The 27,043-nt window shown below is 35.4% G+C and overlaps 1 protein-coding gene and 2 pseudogenes across 4 annotated transcripts in view; 2 read left to right on the forward strand and 1 right to left on the reverse strand.

Annotated features, from left to right (window-relative positions):
- APLF (aprataxin and PNKP like factor) overlaps nt 1–27,043 on the forward strand; it is a 140,088-nt gene that overhangs the window by 63,884 nt on the left and 49,161 nt on the right. For both annotated transcript variants that reach the window (XM_079110854.1, XM_079110853.1), the window contains exons 6-7: nt 1,424–1,608; nt 8,838–9,193. In XM_079110854.1, coding sequence (XP_078966980.1) covers nt 1,424–1,608; nt 8,838–9,193 — 541 coding nt within the window. The remainder of the gene's footprint in view (nt 1–1,423; nt 1,609–8,837; nt 9,194–27,043) is intronic.
- LOC306644186 (ras-related protein Rab-11A-like) lies at nt 11,690–16,114 on the forward strand (annotated as a pseudogene). The gene has a single exon. The product of its transcript is annotated as a ras-related protein Rab-11A-like (transcript).
- On the reverse strand, nt 17,147–24,198 carry LOC306644182 (glyceraldehyde-3-phosphate dehydrogenase-like; annotated as a pseudogene). Its single transcript has one exon. The product of its transcript is annotated as a glyceraldehyde-3-phosphate dehydrogenase-like (transcript).

The raw sequence follows: 27,043 nt of genomic DNA on the forward strand, positions 1-27,043 counted from the left end.
GAGTGTATGGATTGTTTATTTCTGGAATTTTTCATGGTTGACCAAGGATGAGTGAAACTGTGGATAAAGCGGGACTACTATACATTATTTTTATATTGATTCAATTTATATTCCTATTTGATAATATGAATACTATTCCATTGCCATTTTTTCCCCTGAACTTAAGGATTATTATTTTAGGCCATTGAATAGCCTTTGGAATAATGCAAAGCAAACTATAGGCCAGTTTTTTTTTTTTTTGTAAATAGTTTTGTTGGAACGCAACCATGATCATGATCATCCATAAATGTCTTGTATGTGGCTGTTTTTATATTATAAAGGCAGAGTTAAGTCGTTATGACAGACACTATATGACCCACAGAGGTTAAAGTACATATTCTAGCTTTTTCCAGAATATGGAAGTTTTCTAACCCCTTTGGAATATTAACATAATGATTACAGGTTATTTACATACTGATATTCTGGATCTCCAGGGAATCTTAGGGCAAATTCTGTTTGTATTCACAATTTATTTAGTTCAGAATATTTATTGAGCACCAGCTTTGTACTAGGCCATTTGTAGGTACTGGAGACTCAAGGAAGAAATAATGAATAAGGCACATAAAGTCTCTTTCCTTATGAAGTTAACATTCTATTGTAAAGTAGACAATTAGCCATGAATATTTTTCTCTTAAAAACAAGTAGGTTGGGCTGGGGATACAGATCAGTTGGTAGAGTGCTTACCTTGCATGCACAAGGCCCTGGGTTCAGTTCCCAGCACAAAACAAAACAAGACAAAACAACAACCAAAAAAATCTAGGTCTTTTTTATGTTAGACAATTTGTGAAATTTAAATAAAATATTATACTTACTTAGGCTTACCAACTGTATTGAAATTTCATAGGATAAGATGTTCATTGTTATTGAGTCTTAACTTCTTCCTTGACAAAGTCTGTAGAAGTCATTCTCCTTTTGGGTTATTTTGGGTTCTTATCTCTATTTTAAGATAAGTTGGATTCCTCACTGTGGCTATTAGATGTTTAGTAAGCATATAGAAGATTCATTGAGTTGCTCTCTGTGAATTTTCTCTTAGAGAAATTCAGTGCTGCAATGAAAATATATAACTAGGATGTGTCAGGTACTTTAATAGATAGTTACATATCAACACATTTACTTCTGAAAACTCTGTGAGTTATTATAATTGCCATTTTGCAGATGAAAACAAAGTTCAAAGAGGGGTCAGGTGAAACATTTAAGGCACAGAGCTCCCACTAGCACCTTGGCCTTGTTATTTGCAAATGAGTGTTTTTAAATTGGCATTACTATAAATGGAACTTTAATTTTATTTGCTCTTTTATTCTCTCTCTCTTTTTTTTTTTGAATATTGACATGTAAAGATCCAGAAGATAATTTTCTTTTTTTTTTTTATGTATGTGTGTGTAAGATAATAATATAATCCAGGGATATGGAAAAGAAGGAATCTGCAAAGATAAACCTCAAGTAAACATGACCCAGCAAGGAAGAAAGCGATTAATTTCATCAGGAAATTCAGAAAGTATATTAGCAGAAGAAGATGCAGGGAAGAAGTGCAAAAATGCTGATCAAGAAGAGTCTGTCATTTCATCCAAGGTGATTTTTTTTAAATGTATTATTTGATTATTTACTTTCTTTTTTAGAATAATTTTAGATTTTATTACCATTTTAAACTTACTTTAGTGTTATATGTGATATTTATTTATTTATTTAAATTATTTATTTATTTTAAAATTTTTTACAGACTACATTTTGATCCATTGTACACAAATGGGGTACATCATTTCATTTCCATGGTTGTACATGATGTAGATTCATACCATTTGTGTAATCATATATGTACATAGGGTTATGATGTCTGTCTCTGATTATTTACTTTCTTATATCTCGTAGTGAATGCTCTTTTCCTGCTAGAAAAATGCATCCAGTCCCTACAGACTCAACTTTGCTTACTTATAGAGTCAAGTTGTATGAGTGAAAGCAAAATATATCATGGCTCATTCATATTTGATATAAATACTTATTAAAATTAAACTTGTCTTAGGTAAACTTTGAGGCTTCATAGATTGTACTCTCTGCACTCTGAATATATCAATTGTCTTTGCCTTTTTTTTTTTCAGAAGAGAAATTATTTTATTCAAAAGAAAATCTATAGTACATGTTTTACTATGTTTATTCCAAGTCATCAAGTTTAATAGTCGTAAGGAAAGCTTTAAGGTATATTTTTAAATGAATAAAGAACAATAAGCAGATCCAAGATATTCTAGGTACTTTTGAAATTTTGATGACATGAAGGGAGTATTACAGACAGGTCCCAGAAAGAACTGAACTCAAGAGATTTACCTCTTCCAGCATGGGAGAGACATGGATCAAGCTTCTGTAACCCTTTATGCTGAGCTTTCTGGTATAGCTGGGCCAGAGAACACGACTAAAACTGAAGACCTGAGCAGGACCTTTCCAAAGCCCACCCTCCATCTCTGCCCACTTTCATTCTTAATCTTAATACTGGTGGGCAGCTGGTCCTGGAGAGATGGCTACATTGCAGAGCAGGTGAGAGAGAGTTAAATGTGAGAGAAAACAATAGGTTGGGCTCACGTATCTAGTCAGATGATAGTCAGTTGCCAATTATTAAGAACTCAGAGAACAGTTTGGTGAGGACTTCAGAGTGGACTTGGAATTATTTACTTGGAAAGAATGAATTATATTCTCTTAAAGAAGAGTAAGGGGAGAGAAGGGACAGAAATCACCTTCTCCTACCTGTCCTTGTTCCTAAGATTCTAATTTGTTCTGTGGGTCTTGTTTATTAGTAGTATGTTAAATAAACTGTCCCAATTTTAATGTGTACTCAAAGTTGAAAGCTACTGACATACCACCATTCAGCATCACAGAGGAAACTAAGTCCCAAGATCACATTGCTAGAAACTTCCAATCGTAAACATAGACCTTTTCATTTGGGGTGCAATGGATTTTTCTCCCATACAAATTAGATTTTGTGAAAGGGTTTATGACAGTAATCACTGTTTCATGAAGTAGTTCTTATTTTTCACTTTGCTCTGAAGTAGTTCATATTTTTCATCAGTCTTTCTGAAACTCTTAAGTTATGTAATTGTCTATTTTAGAAGTGACAAATGAGGGTTCTTGAATTGATTAATGGAAAGGGCGGTTGCTATAGTTTGAATGTTTTTGTCCTCTACAAAAATTTATGTTGAAGCTTAATCCACAGTGCAACAGTTTTGGGAGGTTGTTTGCTCATGAGGTACTCACCCTCATGAATGGATTAAAAAAAGATATAACAAGGGCTTTCAAGAGTGGGTTTACCCTTTTTGCTCTTCTGTCATGCCAGGAGACAACATTCATTCTCTTTTGCCCTTCTACCTTCCACCATGTGAGGATACTTCATTTTGGGCTTCCCAGACCCCAGAACTGGAAGAGAATAATTTTTTTTTTAAAATAAATTCCTGTAGTATTCTGTTACAACAGCACAAAACAGACTAAAAAATGATATTTCTTTTACATAATTTTCCATAAACTATGAACTTTGTCAGAAGTGACAGTAGGAAGCCTGATCCAGTTTAAAGCAAAATAGAATTGTAAGGTGTATTTGCTGTTTTTTGCTGTGAAATAAGCAATTCCAACACTTAGTGGCTCACCATAACAATGATTTATTATTTCTAATAATCCCATGAGTTGCCTGGGTTCAATTTGGACAATTTTTCTATGGCATATTTTTAATATCTACGGGGCTGCATTTTAGCTGGGAGTTGAGCTGAGACTGGAGCATCTGAGATGGCTCCAGGAACATGAATTGTGCCTCAGCAAGGGGTGGATGGGTAACTGGAAACTGGCTGGGTCTCCCTCCTTCCACTTACCATTAATTAGTCTAAACTGAACATCTTTACCTGAAAGTTGGATACTAAGAGGGTAAAAGAAGCTGCTAGATCCTTTAAGGTCTAGGACTAGAACTGTTACAGTGTCATTTCTACCACATTCTTTTCATTAGAACTAGTTATCAGATCCCAGGTAGGTGGGGCAGCAGGTATAAGAGCAAAAGAAATACAAATACAAGTTGAGAATCCCTAACCTAAAAATCCAACATCTGAAATACCTTGAAATCTGAAACTTTTTTGCACCATAAAAGATGCTCAAAAAGTTGTGGATTTCGAAGCATTTCAGAGTTTGGATTTTCAGATTAGGGATGCTCAACCAGTAAAGTCTACTCAAATATTCCAAAATCCAAAAAACTGAAATCTGAAACATTTCTGGTCCCAAATATTTTGGATAAGGTATACTCAATCTGTAGTAGGTGGGAAACTATTGTTCTTAGAAGTTTGATGTAATGTAGGGCAGCAGTGTGAGATGGGACCTTTGCAGAAGGGAGGACCTTGAAATGTTTTCATCTGCAGAGATAACCTTGTAGCTCTTTAGAGGAGAGTTTAGAAGAGAACAAGTTGAAAGATTCAGAGAGGAAAGAGATTATGGCATTAACAGTCGGGAAATAAAGAGAATTAGACCCAGTGCCGTGACTTAAAGGATAATGAAGTGGCATTGGATTAGAAAAATATCTATGAAAACAAAACTGCAGAAATTGCTGCTTGGGTTTTGGGAAGGTGTGAGAATGAAGGACTTCTAGATTTCTGGCAAGGAAGAATGGATGTGTTGTGTTGGCAGAAACTGATAGAGAATACAGAGACAGGATTTCAGTTTTGACATTTTGAGTTGTGGTACATAGAATAATTGAGGTAGAAATGTTGAGCTAGTATTTGAATAAAAGAATTTAAAGCTTAGGAATGAAGTTGTAGCCAAGAGGTTGGGATTTTTCAGACATTAGCACGTGCCTACTAATGGAATTGATGTATTAAGGCAACTTGCTGGCGCAGACATTTTTGTCAAGGAAAGCTTGGAAACAACAACAAGTTATCTCTTTGAATTCATTCTAGAAGGATTTTTTTTCCCTGTTCCTTGTAGTATATTAAAACTTCAGATGGTTGAGGAGCAGGAGAGGACATCTTGGGCAAGTTTGTTAATGGACTATTTTCATAGCCTCATCAATACATTTCCAGCCACCTCCAAGCACCAGTGTTGCCTTCTACCAGCTTTATGGTCTTTGTTCTCTGAAGTTTCTAACATGGCATTTTTACATTGTAGGAGATCTGACCATTCTGTCATGAATATCTAGTCTTCTACACTTAATCCTTCACATTTGCATCAATTCTGAATAAATAAGCAATGTGAGATGCTTAGAAAAAAATGAAGCTGTCTTTCTCCTACCTTTCATACAGAGAACTTTCCATCTTTCCTGTTCCCTCATCCACTAGTTGCTTTAGCTCATGAGCTTTGCAATTGGCACAGTACAAATTTATATCTCAGCAAACTTACAAAGTACTGCATGTAATGGATTTTGGGATCATTATAAATAATTGAAACAATGTTAAATTCTTGAATGCCAAGGGTCTACTGTATATCAATATTTCATGGAGTTCCATAAAGAGCATTATGAATTCCAACTTTTGTACCTCTTAAAATATATTTGAGAACCCTTGGTCCATAGTATTGATATCTGTGACTTTAATATTCTTCTCTTTTTAAAGGATAAATTAGCATGTTAATTAAACATACTCCTTGTGAGGGCTTAGGGTTTTTTTTTTAATAAAACAAATTTTTCTTTATATTTAATGGAATTAGAGAATGTTGAACTATGATGCTATAGATTTCATTTCTTATATTTCATTTTCTTTGGATTATCAGTTTTTACATAGCAAAATACTATGTGCTTTTTGTCAAAAGCAGAATTTGGAAGCATGTGGAGTAAACACTTTTATTTGCTTCATCCTTGGATCCCATTCTTAGTATTTTATATATTCATTCAACCTTTACATCTGGATTTTCATAAGTAAATACACATATAAATGCATGAGGAATTTTTTTAAAGCTAAACGGCATTATAGTATATATATTGCTCTTGTTTAGTTGAAAACATCCTTAGATCTGTCATTATTATTTTAATGTCTGCTTAATGTTTCATGATAAGAATACATTCTGATTTATTACTTCCCTAGTTGTGTCTTTTTTCTTTTCTGCAATAAATGTGTCAGGATGTTAAATGGGATTTATTCTCCATTTTCTCCAAACTGCTGCTGAGTCCAGAAGCTGGGTACAAAAGTATGGCAGGGTGGCTAGCACCCAGATGGAACAGGTTCCTGCTCAGGAGGCGTGAGCCACCTGGGAAAATAAAAGGTCTGAAATAATCAGTAGGAAATAAGACAAAGCCAAAGATTAGATTTAAAAAGCATAGCACCTGATGGGTCTTCCAGTCCTGATAGGACCTGGAACTGAACAACTGAAAAAGGCCCCAATTCTTTATTTAAGGGGGATTACATCAAAGGCAGGGATATGGTTTCAGTGGGAGGACTCTTGTTTCCGTGATTGTTTCTGGGTGTGGCAGGGGTCTTGCAGTAAACAGGTCAATTGTCCGTTGGCAGGCTAACCCTGGAAGCTGTGCTTGAACTTGAGTGGTGAGCAAGTCTGAGTGCCAGGATGCAGTGGGCAGTCTCATGCCAGGGGGTTTCCAACTGGGAGTTCCCAAAACAGCGACTTCCTTGCCTATGGTGGAAAATCGCTATCCTGACACAGGCTCATAAGATGACTTCCTGCTTACTGAGTACAGCTATTTTATGTTTGAAAGGACCTCCTAGCCCAACACTTTCCCTGTGGGCATAATGAAAGGTATGAGAAGTGGTCACTATTCTACCCCCAGGCTTTATACAAAGAGAACCAAGCCACCAAAACCTTTTAAAGGTCTAGGGTAGTGCAGTGTTTCTGGGGAGAATTTATTTCCTCCCTTTCTAAAAGGTACTGTAAGATAATTAGTTATGGGGTTTGGAAATGCCAGGAGGAATAAGAGACTGACAATTTATTGGATATCTGCTTAGGTAGTGGGATTGCTGATCCATCTCATTGATTAATGGGAAAAAAGAAAATGGGGAACAGCTGACTGAGTGTGGGGAGGTAGGTCAGAATTGCCCCATCCTAGAGTTTCAGCTGCTGGTATGTTCCAGATGGTCCTCTAGTAGAGGTATGAGATTGGGTGGAACTGACCAACTTAGAAACAAAGTAGGGATGTGATATGAATACTACCAGCCAAGAGCTAGCCAAATGATTGCTTTCCCCATAGGCTTTCTATGACTATACAGAACCACAGTAAGACCTAGGTTGGTTCCATTTGCAATGTGAATAGTATTGAAGAGTATTTTGAAATTTACTGTATTTATTTGAAATATACTACATTTCTTAAAAAAGGAAGAAAAATGTTAAAACACTAAAGTAATTAGTCCAAAAGAAGTCATGTTAATAATAACTTAAGAAATTTGAGCTATTGGATACTAAGTAATGTCTAGCTGGCATTTCTAGCTGGCAGCCAACATATAGTCCTTACTTATAAATGGAGGTGAGCATTTATGTGTGGCTGGTGTGTTGTCATCACATCCTAGAAATGGTTACCAGGGGGGCTTGTATGTATCTGAGCAATGCTTGTACTTCACAGGAAGTGTAAGTTATTAAGAGGTTATTTAACAAGATAAAATGAGGCTTATTCTTTGTGCGGTAGTAAGTATAAATTAAAAAGTTTCTACTGTACTAATGAGAATGTTTGGTTCAGAGCATCTTTAAATTGGTTAAACTGAAAATTTGCTTTGTTTCTGAATTTGTCATTGCATACCTTGGCAAAATTTTTTTGTGTATGTGAGCATGGAACAGTTTTACCATTCAGCTAGAGAAAAATCACAATTATATTTAGAGGTTTGAGATAAAGTATTTCAGTAATTTATAAGGTTTTAAGGGCAATGTAAGGGAACAGAATAACACATTTTGAACAGTAACATTTAGGAGCTATTTTTGAGATATTATATTCAAATGAAATTAAATATCTTCGTTTCATTTGCATTTTTCTGATTATTTTTCACTGAATGACTTGATTATAAAGGTTTATTATCACTTTAAATTTATTTTCTAATAGTTGCACATTGTTTTAAAGTTGTTAAACTAGAGATGTTATGGGGGAGATTGGTCCTATCCTTGCTTCTTGTGTTTTTGCTAAGAAGAATTCAGAAACATACACACAGAATTTAGTAGTATGCAACAGCTTTAATTGGTAAAGAGTACACCCTTCAATGGGAGGGCAGGTCATTTCAGAAATTGACCCCTGCTCTCTTTGTGAGCTCAATTTTATTGGGGTGCGAGGGGATTTTTTTCAAAGATTCCACCTCCCAGATACATCTACTATTGGATTGATAGTTATATGTCTCATATCTTGCTTTCCCAGGGACTCAGGGTCTTGTGACAGTCACAAGTTTCATTTTTTTGTGTGTTTATCTTAGGTCACATTCTGGTCAACATTGTTTGTGCAGGATCTTGTTTAAGATGTTTCAGCAACATGGCCCTTTTTAGCAAATACCCTTACTCCTGGTTTTGACCCCCTGAGTTCATCTGTCTTCCTCCTCTTATAAAAGGAATAGTTTAGAGAGCTGAGATCAGGCAAGGGTCCTGGAATGCTATTTTGTCAGACCTTGAAGCACCACTGAGGCAGGACTGTTGATTAACTGATTTATTCTCCACTAAGTACTTCTTAAATCCCTGACCCACTGCTCTTGTCTAACTGCTACCTAACAGAGACATAAAAAATAGTGATTTTTTAGTAACTTTAAAATGTGAATCTTGAAAGTTTTAAAATTTTGCATGGATCTTGTAATTTCATGTTTCTGTACTTAAATTTCTTTATTTCTTTTAAAAACATTGCACTTATTTCAGATTTTTAAAAAATTTTTTAATAGGAAAGACCAGAATCATTTTCTACAGCTACTCTAAGTAACACAGATACAAATACTCTGAAGACGAATACACAGAGAAATGAAATTCCAATAGAGGAACTTGGTAAGGTTTCTGAACATAAAATTATAACTAAAGGAACACCAAATAAAGAAGACAAAGCAGTGAGCTGTTCTGAGAGTTATTTGAGTGTTTCAGGCAGGTCTGTCTGCAGTGAGTCTCAAGGATCTCATCCCGAGTCTACCTCAGATCCCTCCAGTACTGAAACTTTACATGCAAAAACAAGTGATTCAGTTCCAGGAGGTTCCGAAGAAAACAAAGTCAAGAGGACATCCTGCATGTATGGGGCGAACTGCTACAGGTAAAATGAAATTACAGGTAGAATATAATTCCATTATTTCAATAGCTTGTAGCTACATAGATGTATGCTATACTATATCAAAAACCTAATGAAACCCATTAGCCTAAAAGTAGGAGCTTTTCCATGTTTCTTTTGGTTTGCACTTTCTCAGTATGCATTCTAGCAAATCCTGCCAGAAGCTCTTAAGATACAATGGGGAATTAAATGTTTTATGTGTAGACATGCTGACTAATGCAAGAATCTGAATACTAGGGAATCCAGATTTGAAAATGGAATCACTCAGACTTAAATACCTGCCTATTTAATATCTTAATATTATAGAGATGGCTTCATAAATAGTTGTTGACTATAGCCTATTATGATAATTTTCAATTGTATTTAGGCCCCTTATTGTATTGTGTATTTTTATTTATTTATTTTGGCACTATGGATTGAACCCATGGCTTTGTGTGTGCTAGATAAACTCTCTGCCCATTGAGCTAATACCTCCAGTTTTCTAAAACAACTGAATATATATTTCCTGGGTTGATTGACTGTATTTATGTCACTTAATTACATGGTACTATGTTTTCTAACTTCATATTTTGTGAATTCAAATTATAATCTCTTAGTATTAGACTATAGTTTTATCTGAAATGTTTATAGTAGCATGTAAATAATTGCACAATTCAATTTCAAAAGGATTTCTTTGAGTTCCAGCTTGTCAAACTAAATATCTTAACAGTGAATTCCAGTAGAGTTTGTCTATGCAAATAGTATATTTATACCACATGTTCTGGAATTTTCACATTCATATTTCTTCTTAAAATGCATTAACTCTTGAATAATTATATTTTTCAATGTCAGCAGTTCTACGTTTTGCATTTATTTACAATTTTGTCTATTTGCAGTGACCTTAGTTGTATATCTGGAATGTAATATTAAAACTTACAGAGTACATAGCCTGATTTTGCTCTTGATTTTGAAAAATCCTGTTTTGAATTTGTATTAGTTCCCTAGGCCTGCCAAAACAAAGTACCACAGACTCAGTGGTACACAGAAATTTATTTCTCACAGTTCTGGAGGCTAGAAGGCCTCCAGAGAATAAGGTGTCTGCAAACTTGGTTTCTCTGAGACCTCTCTCCTTGGCTTGGAGATACCCATTTTCTCACATGGCCTTTTTGTAGTACTGATACCTCCCTAGTGTCTCTTCTTCACTCCATAAGGATACCATTTATACTGGATTAGGGCCCCACTCTTATACCCTCATTTAACCTTAATTATCTCTTCCATGACCCTATCTACAAACAGTCACATTGGGGACTAGAGCTTAAAAATAGGAATTTTGAGAGGGGCACACAATTTAGTCCACAGGAGTATTCAGCACTATCATTGTCTTTGTTAAAAGCTGATTGAATGTTTTATCAAGACCATAATTCATTTATTCACATTTGATAATGATACATGTTAGTTTTAATCTGTCTTTAGTTACTTTAATTTTTACTACTTTTGATATATATATATAATTAATAACTAAGAAATATTTAACATTGAAACCTTGAAAATATAATGTTTATAATTGTAACAAAGGGGAAAAATGACATATATTGAACTCTTGCTATATATGTACATTGTAAAAATTATTTAAATGCAGCTGTCTTCAGCTTCATTGATAATGCTTTAAGTTCACACCATCATTTCTCTCTATAACAAGTGAATATTCTCCTAAGTCTCTTTGCTTTCCCTCAAGATTTATAAGAATAGAATATACAGAATAGAATATTATTCCTGAGGTTAGTCTTACTCAATCTGTTGATGTCATCTTAGGGGCTCCCAAAACTGTGTCTCCCAAACAGATTTCTGTACTGAATTTCATTTTATTTATACGCCACTTATATCTGCAGGAACTTCAAATCCAACATTTCTAAAGCAATTAAATCAAACAAAATCACAGCAGTAACATTTAACTTTGTACCAACTGTTGCTTCTAAAAATCTTTTTGAAAACTTTATTCTTTGGGGGTCATATAGTTTTTCTGTTTAATATCATGTGTTCAATTAGTCCATTACTTTTAAAAATCAAGCATAAATTGAATTGTCTGTTATTAGCACATATGAAATTTATGTCTTAATCATAACAGATAGCTTTTATCTGCATAAACTCACATAAATAGTTTCAGGGTTAATAGCATATAACAATGTTTTTACCTCTGGTAAAGGTGAAGTAATCGTGTTGAAAACCAAACTTCCTACCAAGAACAACTGGAAAAACTAAACATTCACATTTGAAAACATCAGAGGTAGCCAGGACTTTGAGTCTCCTATTCTTGTGATAGGTGTCAAATTTTTAATGTTTCAGACCGAGGGCTGAGGGGCCAAGCAGAGTTTTGGGCAGTCTCTTGGGACTTGGACAACAGAAATGGAGTTCAGGGTTTGCCAAGCAGAGGGGCCCTCATGTGGAAGCATAGACATCTGTGAGGGAAAATAAGTATAAATGAATACTGACCATATCAAGAAATAATAACTTATAAGTTGTATAAAATATATTGAAATGAAAATAGCCCAAAGTGGTTGGTGATTAAAGCAAGTAAAAGTGTTTATAGCTTTGTAATAGCTCAGAAATTACGAGTGATAATTTGTATCAGAAGCAAATTAATATTAAATTTATAAATTATTTTTTACAAAATTATTTAGTAGAAATTAATGTTAAATTACTAGGTAATCATCAAACAAGTAGTTACATAATTAGAAGTTAATGAAAATAGAGAAATGGAATTATTTTTAAAATGTGATTAACTCACTAGGCATTGTGGTACATAGTAATCCCAGCGGCTCCAGAGGCTGAGACAGAAAGATCATGAGTTCAAAGCCAGCCTCAGCCAAAGTGAGGCACTTAAGCAACTCAATGAGATCCCCTTCTCTAAATACAAAATAGGACTGGAGATGTGGCTCAGTGGTCCGGTGCCCCTGAGTTCAATTCCCGGTTCCTGCCCTCAGAATATGATTAACCAAAGAAAGCAAGAAAGGAAAAAAAGGAAACAGTTGCGTAAATGGAGAAAAAAGTATAGTAAAATGGTAGAATTATTAGTTATTAGTAATTACATTATATTTAAAGAGATCAGATACCCTCAACTAATAGAGAAAGATTGTCACCCTGGATGAAAAGAAAAAAAAAAATTCTTCAATCTGTTTGTAAGACTCACACCTTAAGTATAAGGACACACAAAGGTCAAAATTTTAAAGACAGAGAAACATAAACCTTTATGCTCTAATTGAAGAAGATCTTGCATGCGCATGCTAATATAAGATAAAGTAAGAGCTGGGCTCAGCAGCCCACAACTGTAGTCCCAGTGGCTTGGGAGGCTGAGGCAGGAGGATCATGAGTTAAAAGCCAGCCTCAGCAACGTAGGGAGTCCCTAAGTAATTCAGTGAGACCCTGTCTTTAAATAAAACATAAAAATGGCCTAGGGTTGTGGCTCAGTGGTTAAGTGCCCCTGGGTTCAATCCTCAGTACCAAAAAAAAAAAAAAAGATAAAAGTAAGAATTAAGGCAAGAAGCATTACTGAAGATATAGTGGGTGCTATGGTTTGAATGTCTCCTGGAATTCTTGTGTTAGGAAATTAGTCTCCAATGTGAATGTTAGGAAGTGAGGTATAACAGGAGGTATTTTGGGTTCTGGGGATAAAACTGTCATGAATGGATTAATGTCTTTGTTATATGAATGAACCTTTGTTCTCATGGTAGTGCAAGAGTGAGTTGTTATAAAACTGTTTTATCACATGCTCACTTGCTTTTCCCCCTTTTTCCTACCATGTTATGATACAGAATGAAGCCCTTACCAGATGTGGCCCCTCAATCTAGAACTTAGACTCCAGAGCCCTGAGCTAAATAAACTTTTCATTATAAATTACCCAGTCCTAGGTAGTCTGGTATAGTAACAGAAAATTAAAACAGAGGAACCATTCATTTTGATAACATAGTCTTTGATATGAAAATTCTAAATTGTTATGCACCTAATAGTACAACTTGAAAACATGCAGAGCAGAAGTTAAAAGGAGAAATAAATTTACAATTGTAATAGAATATTTTATATATTCTTTCTGTCAGCCATAAGCCAATCAAATAAAAAATTAGGAAGATTATAGATTTGTACAAAATAGTGGACCAACTTAATTTAGGTATTTAGTATACTTCACTGAAAAACTGATAAAAATCCTTTTAAAATACTTCTGGAACATTTCCCAAAGTAAATCATCTCTTAAGACATTGAAAAAAAGTTTAAAGAATTAAAATCATACAAAAAATAAGGGTATTTCTGAGTACAGTGTAGCTAAACTAAAAATCAACAGCCAAAGTAGAATGAGAAAATCCCCTAGTATTTGGAAATTAATAAATTTGCTTTTAAATGAAAAACTGCATGATGTTAGAAAATATATTAACTAAATTATACTACAAATGTGACTTATCAAAACTTTTGTTATATGCTTAAATTTGGACTAGAGGAAAATTGATTGTCTTAGATGAATGTATGAGAAAATAAGAACACAATCAGAATGACTAAAAAAGAGAAGGAGAGGTAAGGAGTAGAAAGAGGTGGGGACATTGCAGAAGTGGGGTACAAATTACTAATATAGGAAGGATAAAAGGGGGCATTACTGAAAAAGTCTTATAGTTATTGGAAAAATAGTGAGTGCATATTATAAACAACTTTATGCCAATTTGAAATTTGAAAGAAATGAACAAATTCTTGGGGAGGGGATTCTTAACCAAATGAATACAAGTAAAAATATAAAATCAACATAGTCCTATATCCATTTAAAAAGTAAATCCACAATTATATATTTCCACAAGGAAAAGTTTGACCCCAGATTACATTACTGGTGAATTATGTTAATCATTTAAAGAAAAAGGTAATCATTATATAATATTTTCAGAGGATATATTGAAAGAACATCTCCCAAGTCAGTTTTTTTGAAGCTAGCATAAACTTGGTAGCAAAATCCAATAAGGATATAGAGTAAAAATCTTAAATAAAATAGTAGCAAATTTATTTTTGCTATGTATTAAAAGAATGCTGTATCACTACAAAGAGTTATTCCAAATTTAGACTTATGTAAGGTTGGTTTGATATTTAAAAATCAGCTAATGTAATTTACCATATTAATAGGTTGTATTAGTTTGCTAAGGTTGCTATAACAAAATAACACAGACTCAGTGGCTTAAACAGTAGAAATTTATATTTCATTTAGTTCTGGAGGCTTGAAGGTCTCAATCAAGCTGTTGGCAAATTTGATTTCTCCTGAAATCTCCAAAATTTGATTTCTTCTTAGCTTGTAGATGGCTGCTTTCTAAGTGTGTCCTCACATGGCTTTTTCTCTGTATTAGTCTCTTGCTCTTTTTATAAAGGGTATCAATCATATTGGATTAGGTCTCCACCCTTTTGACCTTATTTAACTTTATTTCTTTAAAGGCTCTGTCTTGAAATACAGTCATATTAGGGATTAAGTCTTTGATATATGAATTGTGATGGGACATAATTTAGTCTTTAGCACAGGTTAAAGGAGAAACATCATAGTGATCATCTCAACATAGAAGAATCATTTCATAAAATTTATCATCCCATTTATGAAAAAAAATTTAGCAACATAGGAATAGAAGAGATATCTTCAGTTTAATAAAGGGTACCTACAGAAACCAACAGTGAACATCATACTTTATGGTGAAATATCAAAGTTATTTTTCATGATATTGGGAACTAAACAAGTATGCCCACCACAACTACTCTTATTCAACATTATAATAGAGATCACAGCCAATACAATAAGGCAAGAGAAAGAAGTAGACAATATGAATTGGAAAGGAAACAATCAACCTGTAATTATTTACAGATGACTTAACTGTCTAACTTGAAAATTCAGAATAAACTTCATATTCTTTGAATTAATAAATGAATTTAGCATAGTCACTAGATTCATAATTCACATTCAAAAATAAATATATTTCTATATCCCAGCAACAACTGTTAGGAGTTTTAAAATTAGGTTTGGGATAGTATCAAAACCTTAAAATATGTGTGGGGATTATATTAAGAAATTAAATAAGGAGGGCAGGGAGGGGTTCTTCACCTGGACCAGTAGCTGAAGTTCATTGCTTGGGTTACCCCTGCAGCAACCCCCTGGTTCACCAGTACCACAGCTGCTCCAGCCCCTTTGCTCCTTGGCCGCACAATGGGCACCTGCGTCAATGAGTACGACTACCTCTTCAAAGTTGTCCTTATTGGAGATTCTGGTGTTGGAAAGAGTAATCTCCTATCTTGATTTACTTGAAATGAGTTTAATCTGGTCTGGAAAGCAAAAGCACTATTGGAGTAGAGTTTGCAATAAGAAGCATCCAGGTTGATGGAAAAACAATAAAGGCACAGATATGGTACACAGCAGGGCAAGAGTGACACCAAGCTATAACATCAGCATACCATCATGGAGCTGTAGGTGCCTTATTAGTTTATGACGTCGCTAATCATCTCACATATGAAAATGTAGAGTGATGGCTGAAAGAACTGAGAGAACATGGTGACAGTAACATCGTTATCATGTTCGTGGGCAGTAAGAGTGATTTACGTCATCTCACGGCAGTTCCTATAGACGAAGCAAGAGCTTTTGCAGAAAAGAATGGTTTGTCATTCATTGAGACATCTGCTCGACAATTGTAGAAGTTGCTTTTCAGACAATTCTAACAGAGATATACCACAAATGTCAGACAGACGTGAAAATGACATGTCTCCAAGCAACGATGTGGTTCCTATTCATGTTCAACCAACCACTGAAAACAAGCCAAAGGTGCAGTGCTGTCAGAACATCTAAGGCATTTTCTTCTCCCCTAGGAGGCTGTGTATAGTCCATTTCCCAGGTCTGAGATTTAAATATATTTGTAATTCTTGTGGTCATTTTTGTGTTTCATTACTTCCTCATACTTATTTTTCCATGTCCTAAGTCTTTTGATTTTAGCTTTATAAAATCATCCACTTCATCTCAAATGACTGCAGCTTTTTTTTTCATGCCATGCCTTCACTAGCCTTAGTTTAATAAACTGAATGTTTGAATTCCTCAATTATTGTTTACTTTTCAACATGGAAGTCTGTCACTGTAGGACACAGTAGAACTTGATCACTTGAAGCTTGAACCCATTGGTCTTGATCAAATCAAACTATGAAGACCTTAGAAATAAGCTATTGTTATGCCATAGAGCAGTTTATAAGTACCACACTCTTTCCTCAGTGTAGTATATATTTTGACAAATCTAAGAATTGCCCTATAAACATAGCAGCATTTTGAGAGTTTGAAAATTTTCCATTTTTCTATAAGTGAATTTCTAAAATGCCTTAATAGGCTTATGTAGTTTAGTAAACTTTATTTTAAAATTTGTGTAAGCATCAAAATGTTGGGGGCACTTTTTTCTAGACTAGAATTATCTTAATAAATACAAAAGACTTGGTTTGGGTAGGGGTACAGTTATGTAACTTTAAGTTAAACAGTGATGCCTGGCAGGCTGAAAACTAGAGAGATTGAGGTGCCTCTGTTGCAGTGATCAGCCCAAACCATTTAACTGATCTCATTTCCTAGCAGTAGATTATGTGGCATTTTATTGCTCAGGCAATAACTGGTTTAATGCTGGAAATGTCAAATCTTGAAGTGTCAATTTTGTTTTAAAACCTTCCAGTTAGTGAAATGCAACCTAGTTTTCTCCCCATATCCACCAACAGGCATGGGTAATTATTTTGACAGTACTTATTTTTGGGTTTTACAGTGTATAATGGAATACAGTCTAGTTAAATCTTTGGTTTTAGTGTCTTGGTTTTAGGTTAATTTATGCTCAAGTGGTACCACTTAAAGGCATGTATTCTTTTAGTATGTAAAATGAAATAGTACCTTAATTTCAAATAGAGTGCATTTGGGCTTTATAGAGACCTAAAATAATCACTTCATTATTGAAATCAATGGAGCAAGTGAATAGTTTCTCATTCAGAAATATGCACACCAATATTTAGTTTTACTTCCTTGTGGACAATATTAAGCACGTAATCTGCAGTTTTTTGAAAGTTGTCAACTGCAGTGCTACTATTCAAGATGATGGGATATCTGAAAAAATATATATGTCAGGACTTGCATAGATGGCTATGTTTCATAGTTAATCTTCTGTCTTTTGCAGTGTTCATGATGTGTGGAGCACATGGAAGGCATTGCTGTAGTCAGTCATTGTTGGTTTTCTTCTGTAGCTGTTTTATTATTTTGGTGTATTGGTTATAAAGATACTATTGTCTATTTGCAAATCGCTACTTTGTATTTCATGCATGCTCTGTAATTTGATTTTATTTTTTTAATTTTTGATTTGGAATATATTCTCATTCTAATAACAGTTATAGGGGGACTGTTAAAAAAGAAATAAGGAGTATATTATGCACATAAATAATCAATATTATAAAGATATACATTTTATCAAAATGTGTAAGTTAAAAGCAAACATTATCAAAATTTTAGTAAAGTGTGTGTGTAGGTGCGTGCACAAGTGTGTGTTAGTTGACAAATTGCAAACTGATATTACAGTGGAATAGCAAAAGACCTAGAATACTGAGTAAAATCCCCAAGTGCAAACATAAATGACTAAATGCTGCCAAATAGTCTTATTATAAAACTGCAGTATATAATGTGGTATAGTACTGGTACAAGTTTAGACAAGTAGTACAAAAGAATACTAAATCTAAAACCAAAGCTAAATGGTTAACTTTATTATAAAGGTGCCACTGCCAGTCCATGCATTAAGCATGAACTTTTGATCAGTGGTGTTTGGCAATTGACTGTCCACATAAAAAATAATAGTCTTAATTTTTTCCCCATACCTATCACAAAAATAAATTTCAGATGGATTTAAACTTTTTAAAATGTAAAATATATAACAATAAACTTAGCAAAAGATAACATAGTAGAATATATTCATGGTATGGGCAAAGTTTCCTTAGCATGATTAAAAAAAAAAAGATCATTATCAGGTAATTCAGGTGATCAATTGGATTATGTCAAAATTACCATTCTCATTAAATAAGAATATAATAGTAGAAGAACGAACAGGCAAGCCCACTAAGTAGATTAAGATACTTGTTATATGTATATCAAAGAACTTGTAGCCAAAATAATTAACTAGCAATCAATAAGAAAATCATTGACTCTGGGTGTGGTGGCACACATCTGTAAACTCAGAGTCTTGCGGGGCTGAGGCAGGAGATTATAAGCTTGAGGCCAGCCTCAGCCCTACAGAAAGACCCTAAGCAGCTTAGCAAGACCCCATCTCAAAATAAAAAAATAAAAAGAGCTGTGGATGTAGCTTAGTAGTAAGGTCCTCTTGGGTTCAATCCGTACTCAGTACTACCGCCCTCAAAAAAAGAAAAGAAAATGATTGCCAATGCAGGAGGGAAAAAAAGGAACAGAAGACACTTTGCAGAAAAGGATATCCAAATGACCAATAAGCATATAAGAGGATTTTAAAGCTCATTAGCCATTGGGGAAACATATATTAAAACACAATACTCCAGATCAAGTATTGTTAAATGTTTTAAAACGCCAGATAGTAAATGACAGTTTCAACTTTGACATCCATATGGTCTCTGTTGCAGGTACTCATCCCTGTTGTTGTAGTGCACAAGCAAGCAGCCATAACAACAAAGACAGTGCCAATGTCAATACTACCCAAAGTAATCTATAGATTTAATGCAATCCCTATCAAAATCCCAATCATATTTTTTTCAGAAGTAGAAAAATGAATCCTAAAATTTGTATGGATTCTCAAGGGATCCTGAATAGTCGAAAACAGTCTTGTGGGGGCGGGGGGAGTTGGAGTTCTCACTGTGCTCTTAGAAGAAAATGGAGAAAGTTCATATCATTGGATTTGACAAAGATTTCCTGGATATGACACTAAAGCACAGTTGATAAAAATAGAAGTAGATAAATAAGACTACATCAAAAAATTAAACTATTATGCTCAAAAGATATAATCAACATAAAAAGATAAACTGTGGAATGGTAGAAAATATTTGAAAATGATGAGATTCAAACAGTAATAAAAAGCCTTCCAACAAAGAAAAGTCCAGTCTAGATGGATTCACAGCTGAATTCTGCCACACCAATGCTCCTCAAATTATTTCGTGAAATAGAAAGGGAAGAAATGCTTCAAAACTCATTCTATGAAGCCAGTATCACTCTTATACTAAAATCCCACGAGGACACTTCAAGGAAAGAAAACTACAAACCATATTCTTGATGAAGATAGATGCAAAAATTCTTAATGAAATATAGTAAATAAATGAAACCAAGAGGTAAAAGACCACTACAGGGAAAACAAATGATGAAAAAAAAAAAATTCAAGGAGACACCAGAGGGCTGGGTCTATGGCTCAGTGGCAGAGTGCTTAACTGGCACATGTGAGGTCCTGGGTTCGATCCTCAGCACCACATAAGAATAAATAAATGTAGTAAAGGTATTGTATCCATGTATAACTAAAAAAAATTTAAAAAAAGACGACATCAGAAAACAGAAAGACTTCCCATATTCATGGATAGCTAGAATTTATATTGTTAATATTACTACAAAAAGTAATTTACAAATAAAGTGCAATCCTCATCAAAATACCAGTGATATTCTCAGAACTAGAAAAAACATTCCTGAAATTCATAGGGAACAAACAAAAGACCTAGAATAGCCAAGCAATTCTGAGCAAACAGAGTAAATGGAAGCATTATAATGCCTGACTTCAGATTTATATTACAGACCACAGTAACAAAACCAGCTTGGTACTGGTTAAATATAAGATCCTTGGAACAGAATAGAAAATACAGAGAAACCTACACAGCAGCAGTCATCTGATTCTTGACAAAGTTGCCAGAAACTTAAATAGTAGAAAATACAACCTCTTTAACAAAACATAACCTCTTTAACAACCTCTTTAATAAACTAATCCATATGTAAAAGATTGAAACTAGATTTTTATCTCTTACTATACACAAAAGTCAACTTAAAATAGATTATGACCTAGGAATAAGATCAAAAACTGCAACTGTTAAAAGGGAACATAGGTGAAACACTTCCAACTGTAGATAGAAGCTAAAACTTACTTAATAGAACTCCTATAGCTCAGGAAATAATACCAAGAATCAGTAAGTAGGATGGCATCAAACTAAAAACTTCTACACAGCAAAGGAAACAACAGCATGAAGAGAGAATCTACAGAATGGGAGAAAATGTTTGCCAGCTACTCTTCAAACAGATTCATGTCTAGTGTATACATAAAGAATTAAACCCCCTTCCCCCAGAAATCCAAAATGAAAACAAAAATACCCCATTCAATAAGTGGGCAAATGAACTAAATAGACATTTCTCAAAAGAAGACATAAGAATTATATGAAAAATTTTCAACATCTCAAGCCATCATAGAAATGCAAATCAATTTCTATGAGGAATGTCATTGGAATTTTAATTGGAATTGTGTTAAATGTGTATAGCACATATATGGTCATTTTGATAATATTAATTCTACCTATTCAAGAACTTGGGGGATCTTTCCATCTTCTAAGGTTTTCCTCATTTTCTTTCTTTAATGTTCTGTAGTTTTTATTGTAGAGGTCTTTCACCTCTTCTTTTAGATTGATTCCCAAGTATTTTATTTTATTTTTTTTTGAGGCTATTGTGAATGGAGTTGTTTTCCTCATATCTCTTTCAGATGATTCATTGCTTAGGAATAGAAATGCATTAGATATATATGTGTGTTGATTTTATATCCTGCTAGTTTGCTGAATTCATTTATTAGGTCTAGAAGTTTTCTGGTGGAGTTTTTTTGATCCTCTAAATATAGAATCTTGTCATCGGCAAATAGTGACAGCTTGAGTTCTTTTCCTATCTGTATCCCTTTAAATTCTTTGGTCTGTCTTAATTGCTCTGGCTAGTATTTCAAGAATGATGTTGAATAAAAGTGAAAGAGGACATCCCTGTCTTGTTCCAGTTTTTTTTTTTTTTTGGGGGGGGGCTGCGTACAGTGAACTTTATTGATGGTATGTAACAGTAGGGCTCCCCAAGCCCCTCCTCTTCTTCAGGGGGTCTGGGAAGGAAATTGGGAGGAGGGGAGATTCTCAGTGTGTTGAGGGACTGAGTTTGGGGCAGGGATTCCCCAGCTGAGGGCCTCTCTCTTTCTCTGTATTCTTGCTGGGGCAGATGGTCCAGGGGCTCTTACTCCTTGGAGGCCATGTGGACCACAAGGTCACCACCCTGTTGCTGTAGCCAAATTCATTGTCATACCAAGAAATGAGCTGGATAAAGTGGTTGTTGAGGGCAATGCCGGCCCCAGTATCAAAGATGGAAGAGTGGGTATCACTGTTGAAGTCCCAGGAGACGACCTGTTCCTCTGTGTAGCCCAGGATGCCCTTGAGGGGGCCCTCTGATGCCTGCTTCACCACCTTCTTGATGTCATCGTATTTGGCAGCTTTCTCCAGGTGACAGGTCAGATCCACAGCCGACATGTTGGGGGTGGGCACACGGAAAGCCATGCCAGTGAGCTTCCCATGCAGTTCAGGGATGACCTTGCCTACAGCCTTGGCAGCTCCAGTGGATGCAGGGATGATATTCTGGGCCGCCCCAGGGCCATCATGCCACAGTTTCCCAAAGGGGCCATCCACAGTCTTCTGAGGAGCAGTGATGGCATGGACTGTGGCCATGAGCCTTCCACAATGCCCAAGTTGTCATGGATGACCTTGGCAGGGGAGCTAAGCAGTTGGTGGTACAGGAGGCATTGCTGACGATCTTGAGAGAGTTGTCATACTTCTCATGGTTCACACCCATCACCAACATGGGGGCATCAGCAGAAGGGGCAGAGATGATGATCCTTTTGGCACCACCCTTCAAATGAGCCCCAGCTTTCTCCATGGTAGTGAAGACACCAGGGGACCCCATAACATACTCAGCACCAGCATAGCTCTGCTTGATGTTGGCAGGATCTCGTTCCTGGAAGATGGAGATGGACTTTCCATTGATGACCAGCTCCCCATTCTCAGCCTTGACTGTGCCATGGAATTTACCATGGGTAGAATCACACTGGAACATGTAGACCATGTAGTTGAGGTCAGTGAAGGGTCATTGAAGGCAACAACATCCACTTTGCCAGAGTTGAAAGCAACCCTGGTGACCAGGCGCCCAATACGGCCAAATCTGTTCACTCCGACCTTCACCATCGTGTCTGAGGGATGCGGCTAGCACTGCACGAGTTGAGAAGTAGCAGCTGTCTGTCAAATGGGGAGGAGCAGAGAGCTTGTTCCAGTTTTTAAAGGGAATGTTTTCAGTTTTTCTCCATTAAGAGTGATGTCTGTGGGCTTAGCATAAATAGACTTTACAGTGTTGAGGTATGTTCCTACTATTCCTATTTTTCCTAGTGTTTTGAGCATGAAGGGTATTGTATCTTGTCAAATGCTTTCTCTGCATCTATTGAAATAATCATATGATTCTTAACCTTAAGTCTATTGATGTGAGGAACTACACTTACTGATTTCCAGATGTTGAACCAATCTTGCATCCCTGGGATGAACCCCACTTGATTGAGGTGCACTATCTTCTTAATATGTTTTTGTATGCAATTTGCCAGAATTTTTTTTAAGGATTTTTGCATCTGTAATCATGAGACATATTAGTCTAAAGTTTTCTTTCCTTGATGTGTCTTTGTCTGGTTTTGGTATCAGAGTGATATTAGCTTCATAGAATGAATTTGGAAGAGTTCCCTTCTTTTCTAGTTCATGAAGTACTTTGAGGAGTATTGGTATAAGTTTTTCTTTAAAGGTCTTGTAGAACTCAGCTGAGAATCTGTCTTGTCTTGGGCTTTTCTTGGTAAGCTTTTGATGGCTTCTTCTATTTCATTTCTAGAAATTGTTTTGTTTAAATTGTGTATGTCCTCCTGGTTCAGTTTGGGAGGATCTAAAAATATGTCTCTAGAAATTTGTCGATGTCTTCCAGATTTTCTACTTTGTTGGAGCATAGATTTTCAAAGTAGCTTCTAATTAGACAAGTAGACCAATGGTACAGAATAGAAGAAACAGAGACAAACCCACATAAGTATAGTTATCTCATACTAGACAAAGGTGCCAGAAACATACTATGGAGAAAAAGAAAGCCTCTTTAACAAATGGTGCTGGCAAAACTGGAAATCCATATGCAGTAAAATGAAATTCAACCCCTATCTCTCACCCTGCACAAAACTCAACTCAAAGTGAATCAAGGATCTAGGAATAGACCTGAGACCCTTTACCAAATAGAAGAAAAAGGAGTCCTAAATCTTCATCATGTTGGCTTAGGACCAGACTTCCTTAATAAGACCCCCCAGAGAATAAGAAATAAAAGCAAGAATCAATAAATGGGATGGATTCAAGCTAAAAAGCTTTTTTTCAGCAAGGGAAACAATCAATAATGTGAAAAGAGAGCCTACAGAGTAGGAGAAAATCTTTTCCTCACACACTTCAGACAGAGCACTAATCTACAAAATTTATAATGCTTATTATACAATAATAAGTGTTGGTGTGGACATGGGGGAAAGGGCACACTCATACATTGCTGATGGAGTTGCAAATTGGTACAGCCACTCTGGAAAGCAGTATGGAGAATCCTCAGAAAAACTTGGAATGTACCCACCTCTTGACCCAGTTATTCCACTCCTTGGTTTATACCTGAAGGACTTAAAATCAGCATACTACAGTGATATAGCCACATCAATGTTCATAGCTGCTGAATTCACAATAGCTAGATTGTGGAACCAACTTAGATGCCCTTCAGTTGATGAATGGATAAAGAAACGGAGGTATATATACACAGTGGAATATTAGCCATAAAGAAGAATAAAATTATGGCATTTGCTGGTAAATGGATGGAGTTGGAGAATATCATGCCAAGTGAAATAAGCCAAGCACAAAAAACTAAACGCTGAATGTTTTCTCTGATAAGTGAATGATGATACATAAGGGGGGGGGGGGTTGCTGGTTGGGGACAAGAATGGAGGAACTTTGGATAGTGTAGAGGAAAGTGGGGCAGGATTGGGTGGAAGAAGGAAAGATGGTAGACTAAGACACTATTACCCCATGCACATGTATGATTACATGAATGGTGTGAATCTACATTATGTCCATCCATAGAAATGAAAAGTTGTACCCCGTTTGTGTACAATGAATCAAAATGCAGTCTGTAAAAATAAAAATTAAAAAGAAATGCAAATCAAAACTATACTGAGATTATATCTCACTCTAATCAGAATAGCAGTTATCAAGAATACAAATAAGGACAAATACTAGTGAGGATGCAGGAAAAAAAGGAATCCTTTTTACACTTTTTATGGTAATGTAGTTAGTACAGTCACTGTGGAAATCAGTAGGTATGATTTCAAAAATTTAAAGTAGAACTCCCATAATGGTCCAGCTATACCACACCTTGGTATTTATCAAAGAGAATTAAAGACAGCACACTTTAGAGATACATGCATTCCCATGTCTATAGCATCACAATTTATAGTAGCCAAATTATGGAACAAGCTTAGGTGGCCAGCAGATGAATGGCTAAAGAAAATGTGGTATATATACATACTGCAGCTTTATTCAGCCATAAAGAAGAGTGAAATGACATTTTCAGGAAAATGGATAGAACTAGAGAGCATTATGTTAAGCAAAAAAAGCCAGACTTGGAAAGATAAGTGCTATATGTTTTCTCTCACATGTGGAAGCTAGGGAGAAAACAGGAAGGACCAAAAAGAAAAGGAACTCATGAAAATAGAAGGAAGAAGATCTTTAGGGTAGAAGAAGGGAGGAGGGAGAGGGAGGAGAGCAGGGGAAGATACTGGGGAGTGAAATTGGTGAAATTATGTTAGATGCATATATGAATGTGCCACATTTTGTATAATCAATATGCACCAATTAGAAAAGGAAATATGTATTTACAAGTTTTAGAAAGGGTTAACTTCCAGAACATAATGAACTCCTACAACTTCAACCCAAAAATAACCCAATTAGAAAATGAGGAAAGGTCTTGACTGGACATTTCTTTAAAGAATACATGCAGATAACCAGTAAGCATATGCAAAGATGATCAGCATCACTGATAATTAAGGAAATGCAAATAAAAGCCACAGTGTGATATTCTTCAACACCTATTAGGGCAGCCACTATCAAAAACAACAAGGCAGAAAATAATAAATGTAGGTAAGAATGTGGAGTTTGGAACCCTTGTGTACCATTGGTGAGAATATTAACAGGTGCAGCCTCTGTGGAAAACAATTGAATTTCCTCAAAAAATTAAAAATAGAAATACCATATGATAGAGCAATTCTGCTTCTAGGTGTATATTCCAAACAATCGAAAGCAGGATCTCAAAGAGTTGTCTGCACACCGGTAATAGCTAAGAGGTTGATGGGGCATAGATGTCTGTGAGTGGATAACAGGTGAAAAAAATGTGGTGTCTACAAACAATGGAATATTCAGCCTTAAAATGGAGGGAAAATCTGACACATGCTGCGGCGTGGATGAACTTTCAGGATATTATGCTAAGTAAAATAAGTCAGTCACAAAAAGACAAATACTGTATGATTCAACTAATTATGAAGTATCTAGAGTAGTCACATTCATAAAAACAAATTGAATGGTAGTTACCGAGGTCAGGGGGTAGGGCAAATGGGGAGTTGTTCTTTAATGGATACAGATTTTCAGTTTTACAGGATGAAAAAATTGGGGGGGGGGGATTGCCACCTCTGCTTGGATCCTGCATTTTTAATGGTGGGAGGTGCAATGTGGGCAGGACTTTATGCCCGTGTCCCCCCTGGAATTGTTTGCTTTTAGAATATGAAGGGTGGGGGAAACTACTTCACTCTTGCTCGTGTTTTAACTGACGCCTTTCTGCGCACAGCAGGTCAGACTTGCAGGTTGGCCCCCTTTGGCTCAGAGGCTGGAAATGCAGGTTTGGGTCTCCTGTGGATTCTTGCACATGATCCTGACGTCTGTCAGAAATCACTTGCCTTTTCGTATCTCATGAAAATGTTGGACAGCACCAGCCCCTCAGGCCCAAAAGGTGTCATTTTGTCTTTTTTTAAAAGCATTGCCTTCAGTGCTGCTTACCAGGGTTTCTTTTCCTTATTTAATGCTTTGAAGTTTGACTCTTGTTCAATAAATCAGAGAAATAAATCCGCTCCTCAAAAACAAAACAAAAAAAACGGGGGGAATTGGCCATACATAATGTGAATATGCTTCACACACTACTGAGGTATACACTTCAAATGGTTAACATGGTAAATTTTATACTGTTATTTTAGTAAAAAATTTAAGACAGTGGGCCAGATTTGGCCTACTTTCCATAGTTTGTCAATTTATGCTATAAATTATGCCTGCAAACAAAACAACAAAAACAGAAAACACAAAGAATGGTGGTGAGATTGTTGAAAACCTAAAACTCTAATAACTATTGGTAGAAGTGAAAATTGATACAATCATTTTGGAAATTTGGCAGTATTTATCAAACCTGAGCAAACACATATTATGACCACTCCTAACTATATGTTCAGAAAAATGCATTCCGTGTGCACCAAAAGGCTTATTTTAGAATACTTATTGTAGTACCATTGTGTAAGTTAGTAAGTGAACCCAAAAGTTCATCAGGAGTATTAATGGATAAACTAACAGCTTTATAAAATGGAATAATACTCAGTAATGAAAACTACTTCTACAGTGTAACAATATGTATTAATCATATAAATATAAAAAAGTTAGGCTATATCTTTCCATTTAAGTTCAAAATCAAATAACATTGATCCATTGTTTTCT

The sequence above is a fragment of the Sciurus vulgaris genome (assembly GCF_902686455.1).
Source record: "Sciurus vulgaris genome assembly, chromosome: 14".
In the NCBI taxonomy this organism is placed as follows: Eukaryota; Metazoa; Chordata; class Mammalia; order Rodentia; family Sciuridae; genus Sciurus; species Sciurus vulgaris.